We start from the raw sequence: 16,502 nt of genomic DNA, 5'->3' as shown, positions 1-16,502 counted from the left end.
ACTTCTTTCAGTCCATTCCCCCTACTTGGTGCAAACACCGCTAACATAGAGCTCCAGGGCTTTGTCACGCTCCAAGATTCAAAACCCCTGGAGGTCGTATTCAAGCATCCGCTGTCATGCAGGGGTCAACACGTTGCTCGCTTTGGTTGGATACCAAATTGCCCCCATCTAGGACCCGCTGATATCCTCGTATCCACGTGGAATTAGAAGTATAAGACTCGGAATGCCAATCGTACTTTTGACATTTTTCTAGAGGCCGTGAAGCCACTCCAACATTGTGGCTGGTTTGGTATGTACCTCAAACGGCACATTTATGGACAGTTGCAGGCGGCTCAGCAACATTTTGAATGTTCTCTTTGACCATATGTGCATTAATATGGCTTTTTCTAATTCAAACAGAATTCCAGATGTCTACATTCAAATGTTGTGCTTTCTTTATCAATCTCTTTGATTTATGCTTGCAAATGGCATTGGATAGACGTCCAAGACACCTCAGAAATGATCTATCAACCCTTCAACATAGCCTGAAACTATACCAAGATTCAAGATTTTCCATTTTCAACCTCTGGGGAACATTCAGAGCAAGTCTCCAATTCCACAAGCCCATCTACTTCCTGGTCCTCTGACAATTGGACTCTTCATTTCCATTGACTGAAAACCCCGCCTTCTGAGCATAACTGGACTACAAGCCAGCCTGTCCAGGTGTTGACCTCCCAATCGAGAGGCTCAAATCTCAATACTGGTCCACGAACCTCACCACAAGACCTCCACTTCAAGCATGTGTCTCTATAAAGGAGTCTGGTACTACGAATGCCAGCACGTCCGCTTCCACCTCTCTACTTTCTGTCAAGACCTTCTTGAGCAGCTATGTCGCATGAGCGACACTATAACTGCGGAGACTGAAAGTCCCACTACTGTCGAGAATCCACAGAGCTGTTTACCCAGACTTCTGGCACGAGATGGTATTCTGGACATGCAGGATAAGGGACAGGAGAATGGAGCTGCAACGAACATCTCTGAATGGGTGATAGATTTGGCAGATCTATGTCCTTCTTGTTCTCTAAAACGGGACTCTTGATCAAGATGTTGTGCTGGACGCTATAGCTATTCTCTTTCAATTTTATGGCTTAGGTTTGCGATTATAGAGTCCGCGTTCTAGAAATAGTACACTACTATTCATACTGTCCGAAATCCTCTCTGTATTGCGTACATATTGCTTCACTGAAATGGTCGTTGCCTCAATGCCTCGACCTGCTTAGTCGTCCCACGCATCGCATCGTCGGGGCCTGGGACATGCTTAGTCGCTCCCACAGAACTTGAGGCCGCGATATTTAATGAGATTCTGAATTATTTTCTTGATCTTCTCTTTCACCCACCACCTCGCATCCCCTCCACTCACATCCACGCACCATCACTATCCATCCATCCATCTATCATCATTGTGAACAGCCTCAAGCAACTGTGTATGTGTTCATCCCTGTTTATACATGATTGTCTTCAAGCTTCTTTGGAGCACAGTCAATAGAAACAACGCAGCTAACATCACACGTGTGAACAACAGCCAAACCTAAACCATCACGTTGCCTACTGTGTGCAGTACTGCAACCCTCATTCAATTGCAAAGCAAATGTAAGTATTCCTTTCCTCTTGAACATTATTTCCTTTGATCCTTGAGTTGTCTAACAAGACTTGAACCCTCCAGTCCCATCGAGTCAGGACACAGACTCTCCAATCCACCCAAAGCACCATCTACTTAAGCGGTAACTCCAGCTCAAGAAGGCAAGATGTGCTTCTACCGTGGTCGTTTCTACCTGGCCTGTGACCACTTTGAGTTCAACCTCGTTGAATTCTGCAAGGCGATGAAGGAGAACACCGAGACAATCATCGCACCCAATGCAGCCCTCTGGCGAGCAGCCGACACCTATATGGAAGATGAGTGCAAGCCCCGCGTCTACATCTTCGAGTACATGAACGGACGTCCCGTCGTTCTCCAATGGAAGAACGCCAGTGATACCTCCGTCACCAATGTCGTCGAGTGGGCAGACGCATTGGTGGGTGGTTGGTGTACCCGGTGCTTCAACATCATGAGAACGTCCGAGGAAGCGGGCCTCCTTGCTCTCCAGCAGGGTGCCCGCATCATGTACCACTTGACGCCTCAAAGCACCAGCATCTTCGATATCCCTGACACCAGACCCATCCTCTGGTACCCGCCTGAGCCCACCGGCCCTAAGGCTGCTGGCCCTGAGGTGAAGCAGGGCTCAGAGGAGGAGCAGCCTGAGGAGAAGCCTGAGGAGGAGCAGCAGCAGCAGCAAAGCAAGTAGCTTTTGAGGCTTCTCTGAATTGCAACCCGGCGTTTCTGGCGTTGTTTCGGTTTCTGCAGCGAGGAGTGTTGGTTCCCTTGCTGGATTTTGGCCAAAGGCCTCTTTTTGTTTTGGCCAAAGGCCTTTTATTTGTCTTTTTTTTGTCCGAGAGATTTGTTAGGACTTATTGTTAGTATTCTCTTATTTCACTCTCAATTGATGAGTTAAGTCCTTACCTATGCACTAAGTGTAGTACTTCATCTCGATATCCCCTTTTTAGGAAATCCTAAACGAAGTCCTAACTCTTCAGATTGTACTTAAAGAACTCCGTCTAGTCTAGGTAGCCAGAACTTCAAATCTGAGTGACCAATACCTAATTGCAATGTTATTCAAATGTATATCAGATTCGCGCTATGGAAATATTCAAATGTTTGTATCAAAAGGTAGATACAAGAAAGCCCCTGTCCAGGTGACTTCTCATGCTGGTACTTATATAACGCCAATTGGCACCGAAATGAAAGCAAAATCCGAAAGAAGTATGCTGAAGATGGTTCGAGATAGATTAATGGTGTCCGCCACATCCGCAGTCTTCAAGGGATCGCTTCTTAAAGTCTCCGTGGTATGTATCAAGACCTTCAGTTTGAATATCTGATCCCAGAGGATTACCCATCCACTCGTAGTTTCCTTCAGCTGTGCCTTCAGTTGTGGAGTCATCTGAAGATGCTTTCCAGGAGACTGAGGACCGGAGACGCTCAGTGACATCCTCCACGCTCAGGTCGAGAAAGTTGGCGAGGAAGTTTCCTACGTCGGTATTTTCGTTGTTGCCGACCAAGGGCCAGGCGTGCTTTGTCGAAGATGAATAAATATTGACGTCCACAGCTAGTAATCAAAATTGTCAGTAAATGGCGGCTAAAAACTAGTTTTGGTCCGAGAGTGACTTACAAGAATGTCCATGAGTAGCCCATCCAATTTGTGCTCGGCGACTGACAATATCTGCAAAAACGTATTTGGCTGAAACGCCGGATGGTGGCTGGAGAATGGCTTTCACTTCCTTATCGGAGGGATCAGTGATACCGAGATAATCTTTCAACAGAGTATCACGAACGTATGCCTCCTTATCTGAGTCATGTGCATTCGCACCGGCTCCAGAGAGGTATGCGGTCAATTGGTCACCGGTATACTCGGAAGAATGCTTAGCGTTCGCCAGAACACCTGGGTACCACAGGTATTCCGGGTAAGTAGAGTGAAGCTGTCTGGCTGCGGCGAGGCCACCAGTTTCGTGGTCAGAGGTGCTGACAAGAATGCCGGGGGTTGTGTCCTTCTCCAGGAATTCCAAAACAGCAGCAAAGGCCTTATCAAATGCCAACACTTCATGGACTTGTGCAGCGGGATCATTTGCATGGCCAGCATGGTCAATACGTGATCCCTCAATCATCAAGAAGAACCCTTGCTCGCTATCCCGAGTAGCATCACTCAAAGCAGTCAACGCAGTGCGAGCCATCTCCTCTAATGACGGGTAGACATCATTCTGAGTGCGGCGGTCAATCTCGTAAGGAATGTCCTTGTCCGCAAAAAGACCCAGCAGCGGTAGCTTAGCCTGGGTGCCACCATTAAGAGCATCAAAGCCGGCCCGGTCATTCACAAACTTAAACCCATTCTTAGATGCCACATCGACCAGATCACGGTCATCCGCTCGGCAGCTAGAGCTAGTAGTATTGGGAAGGAAATGGCACCGTCCACCACCCATCAATAGATCGACAACCCGGCCCAGAGGATGCTCGCCGATTTCTTGCTCGGCAATGCTATCCTCGTATTGCCGCAGATTGGCGTGTGAGGCAAAGCACGCGGGCGTAGCATCCGTCAGACGTGTAGTGACTACCAATCCGGTCTTATATCCCGCCAGTGCAGCAGCCTCAAGTACAGTACCACATGGTGTATGATCCGGGAGTACCGAAATAGCTCCATTATAACTCTTATGTCCGCACGAGAAAGCAGTAGCTCCAGCCGCAGAATCAGTCACCAAGCTAGAGCTTGATCGTGTCCGTGAGGTACCAATATAATGCCGATCCAAAACCAGGGTATCATCAATTGGGAGACCCTCGGTATATTGTCGGAAGTTTCTTGTCATCGTCAAACTGGTAGGTCCCATACCATCGGAAACCATGAAGATTAAATTCCGCTTCCCACTTGGCTTCCCACCAGGACCCCATACCTCCTTCGACTTGTGTGTTCTTGCAGATTCATGCTGGACTACGACTGCGAGGATAATTACGAGAATAGTCGCAATCACTGCCCAGGCAAATAGACCGATCTCTTTCCAGAAGGCCCATCCTCGTCGCTCAATGTGGCGGCGACCTGCACGCTCGCCGGTCAAAAGAGCTTCTTCTTCCTCCGCATCGGCTCGAATCGATGAACGGTCGTCGAAGGAGTGTCGAGGGATCAGGTGGGGTTCTTCTCGGGAAGATTCGGCAGCCATGGTTGGTGTGGTCAAGCTCAAGAGAAGCCCTGAGTATCTTGCTGGGCTCCCTCTTGAAACAGCGGGGGGGTTGGAGATCAAGTGGAGCCCCCAGGGCAATCAGGGTCATAGGGCCGTGGACGGGGGCGTCATGGGTCGCTGAGTAAGACAAAGCTCGGTATGTTGTAGCCTTATAAATATGGCCGAAATATTCTGATAACGATGATAGCTCATCATCATCTCGAGGGCTGCTTTAGGTGCCAGCCAGTCGAGATGAAATTACGAAGGACAGGTTTGACTTTTGATTAAATTGTCAAGTCCACTATTGAGGCTGAGAATGACCACTAAACTAAATGTGGTAAGACTTGCTGATGCAATAAGACGCCATTCTAGGAACCTTGGAAGAAAAGAATGGCCTGGTATATGTATAGTAAAAGTGAAGATATCAACATGCAAGCACTCGACTCGGAGCTTTCTAGTATTTTATGACCTTCCCTTCCATCCGATAGGGATCATTGCCGCCGCAATCTCAGTAACGCCACGTTCAGTAGCGAGTAAATTGAACTGAGCCGCCGCATTCCGAGTATCCTGAATCTCAACCCGAATACCCAGTGAGTTAATCTGGCGCTTCGTCTCCGGTGAAAGGGGATATATCGAAGCCCCAAGACCAAGAATAAGCATATCTAGTCCGGAATTAGTCCAATATCCCATTCAAAGCAAATGCAAACAATCAAACAGATTCCAACAGAAAAGAAGTAGAGTAACGTACCAGGTCTCGGCCAGACAACACTCAATAATCCCCACGCCTCCTCACTCAACTCAAATTGACCCTTCGCATTCAACATTCCCGCCTTGGCCGCTACATCATCCTTGAGTTCATTTTCCTCGCCCGCCTTCCATGGCCTCCACGCAAACGCCTCTCCACCAACAAGCATCATCCCATCTCCACCGGTAATCTTGACTCCACTGTTAAGATGGAATCCGGAATTCAGACAGGCGTCGATGGCTGTTGTGGGGGCAGGCACGTTCGCTAGGACATTCAGCGCGTTGAAGTCTGTTTGAGTATCTTCTGAGGACTTGGGGCCACGGTCTCGAGTAGCGGGTTTGTGACTGTGTGCACGAGGGATCATCCGAGTAGGACGATTGGGGATGGAGCTGTTGTTGCGGCGGGAAGAGAGTATGGTTGTTGGGAGTCTGGGGGTATTGCGGATTATAGTAGGTGTTGAGAGGGTGGCGCGAAGGGCGCGGAGGAGTTGAGGGGATGGTGGGTGCATCTTGAAATGACTTTAGAAGAATGCCTTCTTGGTGTTATGATAGTTTGATTGGGTATTTGAGGTGGTTTAAGCTGAGGTTTTGGCTGAAAGTGACTTGTGGAGGTTGAGGGAGCTAACAAGCTGGGAAAGCTTTGCTGGTCTTGGCAATGCCCCGATTAGCCTGGGCCCGAGGTATTCCGTCAGGACTGCATCGAATCCAAACATTCATCTTATAGTACTAGTACCTAGGTACTTTTGAGATGTATCGACACGTGGGATCATTACAGTCGTCTATTCAATTGAATTCAAGTTGTCCATTGTATTAATATATCCGCCTTGGTGGCCCTAGTGATTAATCTAGCTTTTATTTCCAGAACGCACCCGTGCCCGTACAGCACTTCCGATTCAATATGAAACAAGGACTGAAAAGAAGAATGTCATGCGTCATAATGCCCCGAACTCCATAGAACGCGCGATAAACAACGAACAAATAGGTCTTGAAGGAAAGAAATGGGAGGAAGGATCTCAGCTGTCATACTGAGAGTCAAGCGCAAAAGCATCAGGTTAAAAAACACAAGAACAAGGCCACACATCTGATCCCACCTTCCCCATCCCTGACTACATTACTGCACCGTTTTTGGTTCCTTTTTGGCCAAAACCAAAGTCTCAAAAAGAATATGCACACGTGAAAGGTTAGATAGGGGGTTAGGGTTGGGAAGGGAAGGGGCTGGAAAGAAGTGCGATGAGGGTATTGAGTTGCCTGTACAGGTCGACCAAGATTTGGTGTTAAAGATTATTATTTGGCAGGACGAGTGTTGCCATTACGGTCCTCATCTGATTGACTGGAGCTGTCATCACTGTTTGTGGTAGCATTTCGGAGACGCTCTGCACGATCTTGGAGGACTTGAGCCTCTGCCGCAGCCTTCTGAGCTCGGATCTGCTTTCGCCACATACCGGCGTAGCGACCCTTCATGGCAAGAAGCTCCTCGTGCGTGCCGCTCTCGGCTACCTGACCATTATGAAGGACAAGAATGCGGTCGGCAGTTGTGATGGTGCTGAGACGGTGAGCAATCACCAACATCGTGCGACCATGAGAGAGTGTGGAGAGCGCTCCTTGGATGTGCTCCTCAGTATCAGTGTCAAGGGCAGCTGTGGCTTCGTCAAGGAGAATGATACGAGGGTTCTTCAGAATAGTGCGAGCGATAGCAACACGTTGCTTTTCACCACCACTCAGACGTAGACCACGCTCTCCGACCTTGGTACTGTAACCATCAGGGAATGCCATGATCTTGTCATGAATACTGGCAGCACGGCAAGCCTCGTACACATCCTCATCGGTGGCATCTTGGTTAGCATACTTGAGGTTATACATCAAGGTCTCGTTGAAAAGGACAGTATCCTGAGGCACAACGCCAATATGCCTACGAACAGAATCAATGGTCACGTCTTGCACATCATGGCCATCCACGCGAATAGAACCCTTCTCGGCATTGTAGAACCGGAACAAGAGGCGGAAAACTGTGGACTTGCCTCCACCGGACTCTCCGACCAGAGCGGTAGTTGTTCCAGGTTCACAACGGAAAGTGAGACCATTCAATGCTGGCTTCCGAGTATCATATGAAAACCCAACATTCTGGAATCGGATATCACCCTTGCACATAGCAAGCGGCTTGGCACGGGGGCCATCCACCACAGTAGGTTGTTCGCGGAACAGCTCTAGCATGCGCTCAGCATTGATAAGGGCTGACTGAATCGAGCGGTAAAAAGTGCCAAAGAAGTTAAGGGGGCCTTGAAGTTGGACCATGTATGTCAACAATGACACAAACTGTCCTACCGGGCGCTGGCCAGTCGAGACCTGGTACGCAGCGATAAAGCAAGTGACAAGCAGACCAAACATGAAGACTGTGTTCTGACAAGTGTTGAGTAGAGTCAGGGAGAACAGTACGTGATATTCCGCCTTTTGGTATGTGCCCACCGCATCACGGTAACGATCGAATTCATACTGCTCGGCATTGAAGTACTTTACTGTTTCATATGAAACCATTGAGTCGTTCCTGTGAGAATCAATGTTAGTTGGTTTTTTTAAGGGGGGTTTCTGCAGCGTGTCTAGCCGCCTAAAGATAACTTACTTAACCGCATCTTCTTGTCGCGACGCATTCACCATCTGCCTTCTAATCTCCGCTCTCCATTGGGCCATGCGAATAGTGACGTAGAGATAGCCGAAGGTCGAGATACCCACTACCAGGGCGTAGTAGACATCGAAAAAGATCAAGAAATAGCCCACGGCGACTCCCAAGTCAATCAACATGGGAACGACTTGAAAGGTGACCTGCTCCAAGAAGGTATTGATAGAGCTACCCTTGCTCAGAGCTGAGAGCACCTCACCTGTCTTCTTGCCCAGGTGGAAGTCCAAGCTAAGACCATGGACATGTTCAAAGGCGGCTGTGGAGAGCTCCATGTAAGAATACTGACTCACAGGAATCCAAAGACTCGAGCGCATGGAGCTCAGCAAGCCCTGGCCTCCCTGTAGCCACCTGTAGACTACGTACATAAAGATCTCGAACCAGGGGACACGGAACTGACCCTCGTCTGCAGCCAAAGCAGTCGTGATGACTTGCACTTGATGTGGAACCATCACATTGACTACTCGCTGGGCAACAAGCAGAATGAAACAAGCCACCACGACGATTTGCAGACGGCGTGACTTAGAAGGCCAGAGGTAAGGGAAGAAGAGCGAGTATCCACTCAAGTACTCCCACCAGCTAGTCGAAGGAATTGTCGTTGGGCGTACCCAAGGATCTGTTGGTTTCGACGACTCAGGTGCGCGTGCGCTACCATTAGTTGCGTTACCATTGGTTGATCCATAGGCATGGCCATTGCCGTTGCCGTTGGCATTTCCATTTTCTGCGTTTGAAGAGTCCAACAGGCCAGTAGACTCCGTGGCGCCTCCATTGGTCTGTCCATGCTTCTTATCGTGTTGCTTTAGAGTGATGGATTTGCAGGTGTACAAAACGACGAGGGTGAAGAGAATCAGGATACGCAGAGCACCTGTGGCCACCTCCGCTGACTCCCAGTGTGTGATGCTGCGGCGAATTTTGCCACCTTCAGGATCTCCAACGATAGGTTCATGGTGGGCGGTTGTGTAAATGGATAAGGATGTACTAAGAATAACCAGCTCGATCGGAATGGCAATGGACCAGCAGGTGAATTGAGCGAGTGTGGGCGATGGGGTAGTATCGAGTAATGTCATAAGCAGGACAGCGTAGGTGAAAAAAGAACCGACAATATAGATCTGTGAGTGATATTTCGATTAGCTCATTGTAATTTCTTTTGATGTATGTGAGATTTTGCCTAATTAGGCCATGCATGGTAAATTGCTTTTTCCGTTCCAGTTGCTTGGAATCGGTAATTTTAGACTTGAGGGGGGGGGATTCCCTCCGAGACGTACCACCATAGATTGACCTCGCCACCAATTTTCGGACCTCGCCGCCATCACATGGAGGATGTAGATCGTCGCATCTGCAAGGAAGGTCACAAGGATTCCCACAGAGAGCCAGTTAAACACCTGCTTGACGGTCTTGGAGAACGCCTGCGTTTTGCGGATACCGGAGCTGCGAGATCGAGTAGGTAGAGGACGTCCTCCAGGGCCCATTCGTGGAGAAGCTGGACGGTTTGCATTTTTGGCGTCGACCACAGTGCTAGCCACAAAGGCTATCACAAATAAGATCAGGAGGAATATTGGATAACAGGTTCGGAGGTACTCCAACAGCTCTCGCGCCGCATGAGGATCCATGATTGAACCTAAACGAAGCTTCCCTCCCGCGAAAGCACAGAGAAAAGAAAGAAAGGGGGGAGGAAGATTTAAGCGCTTTCCATGACACAGCGGGTGTCTTTGCGAGGATCCGCGTAGTCGAAAAGAAGAGGGAGATCGGACTAGACGGGTATGGTCAAGGATCGACGCGAGGAATGGGATCGCGGACGCACGCGGGGGGTGGAATTATGCGTGAACCACAATACAACTGGGTCCACGAGGTAAGATCGGAAGCTTTGCGAAGAACAAATTTCAAAATATTGTTTTCAAGGACTTTTGGAGTTATTAAACTTCAAGTTAGAAAATAAAAATGCAAGTCGTAGAATTTTTTAAAGAATTGGTAATTTTGCTTTTTTTTCTCCTCTCTTTGCAAATGTTAACACATGAGCTGAAAATGAGTACTAGGTTTTGGATTTTTGACGCCTGGTGATCTCTGAACCAGAAACCTTGGAAAGAGTCTCCACGGGGTGGCGAAAAAAGAGGGATATGTACTCCGTAGAGTAAGGAATGGGAGAGAGAGAGAAAATAAAATGAAATAATGTAAAAAATACAAAGGAAATTCTAACGGGGATAAGAGAGAAAAAAGAAGATTAAAAATAAATAAAAATAAGATAAAAAAAAAAAAAAGGGAATACGAACGATATAGAAGATGAAAATGGATCCCTCACAAGCAACTTTGAGAGGTTCAAAATGTTGGAATGACGGTGTGAGCTGCAGCTCAGATCCACTCTAGACTCGGATCACACTCGAGTCTCCCCGCGATAGAGTGTGTATATTTATATCACTGGCAGTACGGAGTACTTCAGCACTTGAGAGGTTTAAAATGCTAAGAATGGTAAAATATCTCAAGTGCTGTCTGTGTTTGCTTCAGCCCAAACCACAAGGTTGGAATTTTGCCAACACTGAGAATGCCAGTTGGTTTGACAAGCCGTTTGTATATGTGCCCAACAGTGGTCCAAGTTGGAATGTTAAGTCAATTCAGTGTTCAAATGTTGTAATATGGACGAGAGATTCCGCGTGGGGGTCAGGGTTGAAAAGTTAGAATAAAAGAGACCAAGTCCTAGTAATGTTCAAGTGAAGTTGATATATCAATAAAGTATTTGAGTACTAGTAGTAATGATGATCTTCCTAGTATATATATATATATATATATATATATATATTCCTATAGGAATACTATGAATAAAAAGAAGAAATGAAATAATCCTCAGTCATAATGAAATCATCGACCCTATATATACCTAGGTAATCTATATATAACAATCAAACCTTTCCTGTTCAGATGTTTATGAAAAAATTCAATCAGAATTCAGTTGATCTAGAACCTTTTTTTCATCTCATGTACCTTTGTCCGTGGAGTCATTTTTGCTATCTGACCGCCCCAAAGATCGATCCATAGAGCCTAGACCAGGTTCGTATGCATTGAATCAACTCGAAATATTTTGAGCTGAATTTCTGAGATTTGACATGTATGTCATCTTACTTTATACGGGGTAGTATTATTAACTAATATCCCGACATTTGGAGATTTAATTTAATTTAATTTTATCTTAAATAATATGTAGAACATATGATCATGGTTCTTGGGACACTTGAGCCACGACTTTAAATCCTCCTTGCCACATGTTCATCCGATTGTGATGTCCCCACTTCCAAGGTTAAGAATCTTAAGATATACATGGATGTATCAGTTGGTACCTAATCCATGTTTCCCCCGACAAAGACTTCTTTTGAATCCAATCTATTGGTCCTTCATCCCCCCCCATGAAGCTTGTTTGTTATATGTTTCCTCCATATTTCCCAAACAAGGTGAGACATGAGTTCATTCTTGGATTAGTTCGGATTGGATCCAAGATTGGGCGTTTCATGGGGAGGATTTTGTCGCACTTCCTCTCTCCACGTTCTCCGGCTTGCTCACTTTACCAGCCTAACCAATCTACCTCATCGGAAACCTTGGAACTTCGGGGAGACAGCCCCATGCAGTGGGACCATTTTCAAATCTGATCTCTCTGCCGGTGAGTTGGCTTTCTCCAGACCGCTATTGCCAACTGGAGGGATGGAATATTGTACACGTTCCGGGTCCACAATCCTTTCGGGTCCTCGGGGAAAAAAAAGAAACTATGACCTATGACATAGAAGATGAAAGTAAACCTAGTCACTTAGTAAATAGTAATTAGAAATACTCATCATGATGGCAAACGAAAAAAGTACATTCCCATATGACATTGGGAAGTAGATCGAAGTATCGAAGTAGGAAATCAAGTTACCTTCGTCATATCCCCCGATTTAACCTCACCGCCCTTGCACAACCCAACTTTTAAGACTTTCCAACCTTCATTTTGGTCAACTGGTCGTGTGCCCTCGCCCCAACAATGGACGTGTGATAGGAAAATCATGTCGGACCTGTCAGGGTCACGTTCACCAGTGCCTCCGCCGCCGCCACCTCCTCAAAGATACTCGCGTGCTGCGAACGCCCTTGCCCGGTTCGCGCCTTTCTTCTCCGGATCCAGACCCCCCAGTCCGCAGAGTAACCGGGTTGATGGTCCCCGGCCGATCAGGTCCAAATCACTGTATGTTGCATCTACACACCGCTGTATTATACTCTTTTTTATTGGATTGTCTTCCATGAAAGGAGTACACGTTGGGCTCTAGAATAGTTACCTGATATTTCTGATATCATGGCTATGCCTTTGAACCCCTCTATTACCCAACCCTCCCATGCGACATCTATGTACTCCCCGATCCCTCTCGTATTTTTGATCTGATATCGAATCAATCCTCACCGTCAAATAGTCCAGGTGAACCACAGACTGTCACCCATCGGACCGGTATCCCTATTACGGCCCTTGATATCTCACCCCAACGCACTCATGCCGTGATCGCAGGCAAGGAGATCCTCAAAACCATCCGAGTCTCGCCTGACCACTCGTCGGAGGAATTTAATATTCGCAATGCAGTCGTGAGCTATGCATCCACCCACCATGATGCGGGCGTGTCGATGCCACATAAGGACCAGTTAAATGTACGAGATGTCAAGTGGTCACATGGTAATTATGACCGGATAATCGCAACGGCGGTTGCCAATGGTCGGATCGTCGTTTACGACCTGCAGCGGCCCGGCCTCCAATTATGTCGCTTCCAAGGTCATAATCGTCAGGTTCACAGACTCGCCTTTAACCCCCATCTTGCCTCTTGGCTGCTCTCCGGTAGCCAGGATGGTACCATCCGCATGTGGGATCTGCGCTCCGCCTCAGCGAATCGCGCCCTTTCCACATGTGGTAGTAAGCATGTCTACCAGGGCAATAGTGATGCTATCCGAGACGTCCGGTGGTCTCCCACCGATGGTGTCGTGTTTGCAACCGCCGCGGACAGCGGTGCCATCCAGATGTGGGATTCGCGCAAGACTACTGCCCCGCTGCTGCGGATTGCGGCTCATGATCGTCCATGTTTCGCCGTCGACTGGCATCCAGATGGAAAGCACATCGTCAGTGGTGGCACAGATCGGCAGGTCAAGGTCTGGGATTTCTCATCCTCTGCAGAGCGACGGCAGAAGCCTGCGTTTCAGTTCCGAACCCCCCCAGCCCGTGACGAATGTTCGTTGGCGCCCCCCATCATGGGTGGGAGATTCCCCGGGCTCGGGAGAATGGCAGTCCTCTCAGATCGTCACCTCCTATGACAAGGAAGACCCTCGTATACATCTTTGGGACCTTCGTCGACCTCATGTACCCTTTCGTGAATTTGATCGGTATGACTCTCCGGCGAGTGATTTGCTTTGGCATTCCAAAGATCTGCTATGGACTGTCGGTGAGGTCGGCGCGTTTACCCAGACTGACGTGCGATATGCACCCACGGTGGTTACCCGGCGGCCGACATGTTCGGTCGCTTGGAGCCCTAACGGGGCATTCGTCGCTTTCGGCCAACAACGTCCGCGTCGGAGACATCTCGGTGATAATGCCTCGGAGTTTCTCCATGTCGAAGAAGATACAGCTAGTAACGGAGAGAAATCATTGAGCCAAAGTCCAGCTGATGATATTCTCGATGAGGTAGCTTTAACTACTTCGTTTCGGCAAAGACAGAATAAGCCTACTACCATCCGACCTACAAAGTCATTGGGTAGCACACCACCTGGGGCGGTGGATATCATCCCCATTTTGCCTCTGGACCAAGCTTTGGCCAAGATCACGGCACCGGGTCCCGATCAGTTGGGAACTATCGGGTCTATACCCCGTGCCACAAATGATGAATCATTGTTTCGATTTTTTGCCCGTCACTATTCTCCTTTGATGAATGAATCGGACCGCGAACAAAGTCATTTTGATATCCTTAACTCTCTGATAGAATCACTTGACCATAATGCCGAGTGTGCAGACGACGCGTCACGGACTAAACTTGCCCAGACATGGCGTATCGTCAAGTTTGCTATCCTGCAAGAGCTTCAGCGCAGGTCAAGGGAGCAAATGGCAAGCAAAGGAGGCGTGAAAGGCAAGACATCCAAAGATGGCCTTTTGACAGATAAGTCACGAGCAGTCGACGGGAAAGTCAAAAGTCGGTTGTTCAAGGGAGTCATGGACACGGAAGGTCAAAGAAGTCTGGCCCCAGAAGGCGAGAGCACCTCGAACATGACTACTCCCCTCGCCCGACCACTGCCCGATTCCCCCCCAGATGGATTCATGGAGTAGTAGCGATTCTCAGATCCCATCCTTAAGTGATAATGCTGTCGACCTTGACCCCCTGCCACCGTCAGTACTGAGCTCGCACAATGGATGGAGTATGCCAGACCATGATAACCGAGCAATTGAACCTTTGCCACTGCTACAGTCCGAGTCAGTGTCCAGTGAAGATACTCATAACTATGCAGGCGTTGCAGCTGATCGTCTACGCGATCCGGCGCTGGCAGATCCAGACAGCGACCAGAGATCTGCACCCCGGGCAATCACTGGCAGAGCAGATTGGCGTATTCGCAACCATCCAGATTACCCTCGCCAGGGTTCAGAAGACGAATATGCACAGCAGATGGAAGACAAGCGGGCCGCTCTTCGAAACTACCAGCAATTCCCTAAGACGGTGTTGACACTGGATTCTACGATGGAACAAAACCGCCCTCCTGGACCAGATGGATACCAGAGGCGTGATTCTTCTGAGAGTTTCCCTATGTTTTCCGCCTCTACGGATAGTTCGCACCCTTCGAAATCCCTTGGTGTCTCTTACTCTTCCAATGGCCGATTCCCGGATCGGCGACAGTCAGATGCTGGACAGGCTAATAGTTCCTACGGAGGACGGTCTGTTGTCTCTGGCGAAAGAGAATCACATTTGGAACCGGCACCAGAAGAGCCGGAGGATGATCTCGAAATGGATGATTCCACCATTGAAGCCGGTCGGATTCATCTTGAACGACCTTCCAGCCCCCCCGCCCTTATTGACCGAATCTACCCCGCTGGACCATCCAAGCTCGGTCGACCAACTCCAGTCCGCAAATCCATTGAGTGCTGATATCTCAGCATACCCAGCCATGGCAGGCATTTATGAAGATTTTTCGCAAGTCCAAATTCCTCTGGCTCCAGATACAGCTGAACCGAAGCCATGGAGCATCGAAGCCATTTTGAAAGAGGCTGTTCGATACTATCACAGCAATAGCAGCTCTGTCGACATCCAAACTGCAGCGCACCTTTTGCAGAAACTCCATGTCCTGTTCAAAGATTGCGAGATAATCCTTCCGTATGAGGAAAGTGAAATGATCTTCAAGACCTACAATGAATATCTTATTCGGCATTCTATGGACCTGGAGGCCGCAGAGCTTCGTCTGTCCTGCGTACCTTCTTACCCAGGTGTTTATGACTATGCCCAGGTTGACACCTTCATCAATGTATTCTGCCACACTTGCCAAAAACCCTACGAAAACCCGAAGCGCGACAACTCTCGTTGCTATCGCTGTAGCACTCCACAAGCCCCCCTGCTCCATATGCATGAGTCTTGAACCCCCCTGCAGAATGGGTTACTGCACAGGAAGAAAAACAGCAGACGACCTCTTTTGGTGGTGCAAGTCCTAATCCGATTTCTGAAACCACCTCACATTCGTCTGTCCCAACAGAAGCAATCTCATCCTCCGAGTTGGATCAATTTAATTCTTTCACCCCTCCTCGACCCAAGGGTGCTGCTCTCTGGTCCTGGTGCCAAGGATGTGGTCATGGTGGTCATGTCGCCTGCATCACAACCTGGCTCAGTGATATTTCTATCAGTGAAGGTGGCTGTGCCACTCCTGGCTGCTCGCATGACTGTGGTCCAGGTCCCCGTCGTGAGCTTAACCGCCAAGCTTTGCTTACAGAATCTAAACGTCGTGACTCCGTCAGTCGTACCTCCGGCGTTGGTCTCGTGAAACGGGATCCTTGGACAAAGGGCGAAAGTAAGGCAGTTGAAAAAGTTCGTGGCATGCTTGGCGCTGCTGGTGTTGTTGCCGCTACCGGTGGCACAGTTTCCACTAACACCTCGGCTCCTGGCCAGGCTGTCTCTTCCGGTGCTGTGTCGCCTAAAAAGGTCAGGCTGGTCACTCCTGGAGAGCAGGGTCGACGAAGAGGTCCCTCTAGTCGGTCAAGCTTTGCTCCTACAAATTAAGACCATTCAGATAGTTTCAGTTCCCCTTCTGAGTGGTTCTGGGGACTTATTGTATCATTCCAACGTTGTGTACG

General features: G+C 48.5%; 7 protein-coding genes across 7 annotated transcripts; 4 read left to right on the top strand and 3 right to left on the bottom strand.

Moving 5' to 3' along the window:
* Positions 1 to 778: 778 nt before the first annotated feature.
* N7483_000574 (uncharacterized protein) lies at positions 779 to 1,078 on the top strand (the record flags this gene model as incomplete). Its single annotated transcript, XM_057084012.1, has 1 exon — positions 779 to 1,078. One exon carries the CDS (start codon positions 779 to 781, stop codon positions 1,076 to 1,078), a length of 300 nt encoding a protein of 99 aa, XP_056950161.1.
* A 706-nt stretch (positions 1,079 to 1,784) lies between these two features.
* On the top strand, positions 1,785 to 2,321 carry N7483_000573 (uncharacterized protein; the record flags this gene model as incomplete). The annotated part of the gene is made up of 1 exon (XM_057084011.1): positions 1,785 to 2,321. The coding sequence occupies one exon, from the start codon at positions 1,785 to 1,787 to the stop codon at positions 2,319 to 2,321; it is 537 nt and encodes a 178-aa protein (XP_056950160.1).
* A 541-nt stretch (positions 2,322 to 2,862) lies between these two features.
* N7483_000572 (alkaline phosphatase) lies at positions 2,863 to 4,776 on the bottom strand (the record flags this gene model as incomplete). Its single annotated transcript, XM_057084010.1, has 2 exons — positions 2,863 to 3,179; positions 3,243 to 4,776. 2 exons carry the CDS (start codon positions 4,774 to 4,776, stop codon positions 2,863 to 2,865), a joined length of 1,851 nt encoding a protein of 616 aa, XP_056950159.1.
* Positions 4,777 to 5,238: 462 nt separating this feature from the next.
* On the bottom strand, positions 5,239 to 6,029 carry N7483_000571 (Mth938-like domain-containing protein; the record flags this gene model as incomplete). Its single annotated transcript, XM_057084009.1, has 2 exons — positions 5,239 to 5,438; positions 5,525 to 6,029. The coding sequence occupies 2 exons, from the start codon at positions 6,027 to 6,029 to the stop codon at positions 5,239 to 5,241; spliced, it is 705 nt and encodes a 234-aa protein (XP_056950158.1).
* Positions 6,030 to 6,804: 775 nt separating this feature from the next.
* Positions 6,805 to 9,801, bottom strand: hmt1 (putative vacuolar ABC heavy metal transporter (Hmt1); the record flags this gene model as incomplete). The annotated part of the gene is made up of 3 exons (XM_057084008.1): positions 6,805 to 8,062; positions 8,138 to 9,300; positions 9,457 to 9,801. The coding sequence occupies 3 exons, from the start codon at positions 9,799 to 9,801 to the stop codon at positions 6,805 to 6,807; spliced, it is 2,766 nt and encodes a 921-aa protein (XP_056950157.1).
* Positions 9,802 to 12,213: 2,412 nt separating this feature from the next.
* N7483_000569 (WD repeat protein) lies at positions 12,214 to 14,498 on the top strand (the record flags this gene model as incomplete). The annotated part of the gene is made up of 3 exons (XM_057084007.1): positions 12,214 to 12,389; positions 12,613 to 13,403; positions 13,462 to 14,498. The coding sequence occupies 3 exons, from the start codon at positions 12,214 to 12,216 to the stop codon at positions 14,496 to 14,498; spliced, it is 2,004 nt and encodes a 667-aa protein (XP_056950156.1).
* Positions 14,499 to 14,578: 80 nt separating this feature from the next.
* On the top strand, positions 14,579 to 16,428 carry N7483_000568 (uncharacterized protein; the record flags this gene model as incomplete). The annotated part of the gene is made up of 4 exons (XM_057084006.1): positions 14,579 to 14,587; positions 14,638 to 15,271; positions 15,327 to 15,737; positions 15,806 to 16,428. The coding sequence occupies 4 exons, from the start codon at positions 14,579 to 14,581 to the stop codon at positions 16,426 to 16,428; spliced, it is 1,677 nt and encodes a 558-aa protein (XP_056950155.1).
* Positions 16,429 to 16,502: the final 74 nt, after the last annotated feature.

The sequence above is a fragment of the Penicillium malachiteum genome (assembly GCF_028827825.1).
Source record: "Penicillium malachiteum strain IBT 17515 chromosome Unknown utg000001l:1.0-8184562.0:1.0-8186909.0, whole genome shotgun sequence".
NCBI classification, from domain to species: Eukaryota; Fungi; Ascomycota; class Eurotiomycetes; order Eurotiales; family Aspergillaceae; genus Penicillium; species Penicillium malachiteum.
Note: the sequence above shows the minus strand (reverse complement) of the source record. Positions and strands in the feature narration are given on the sequence as shown.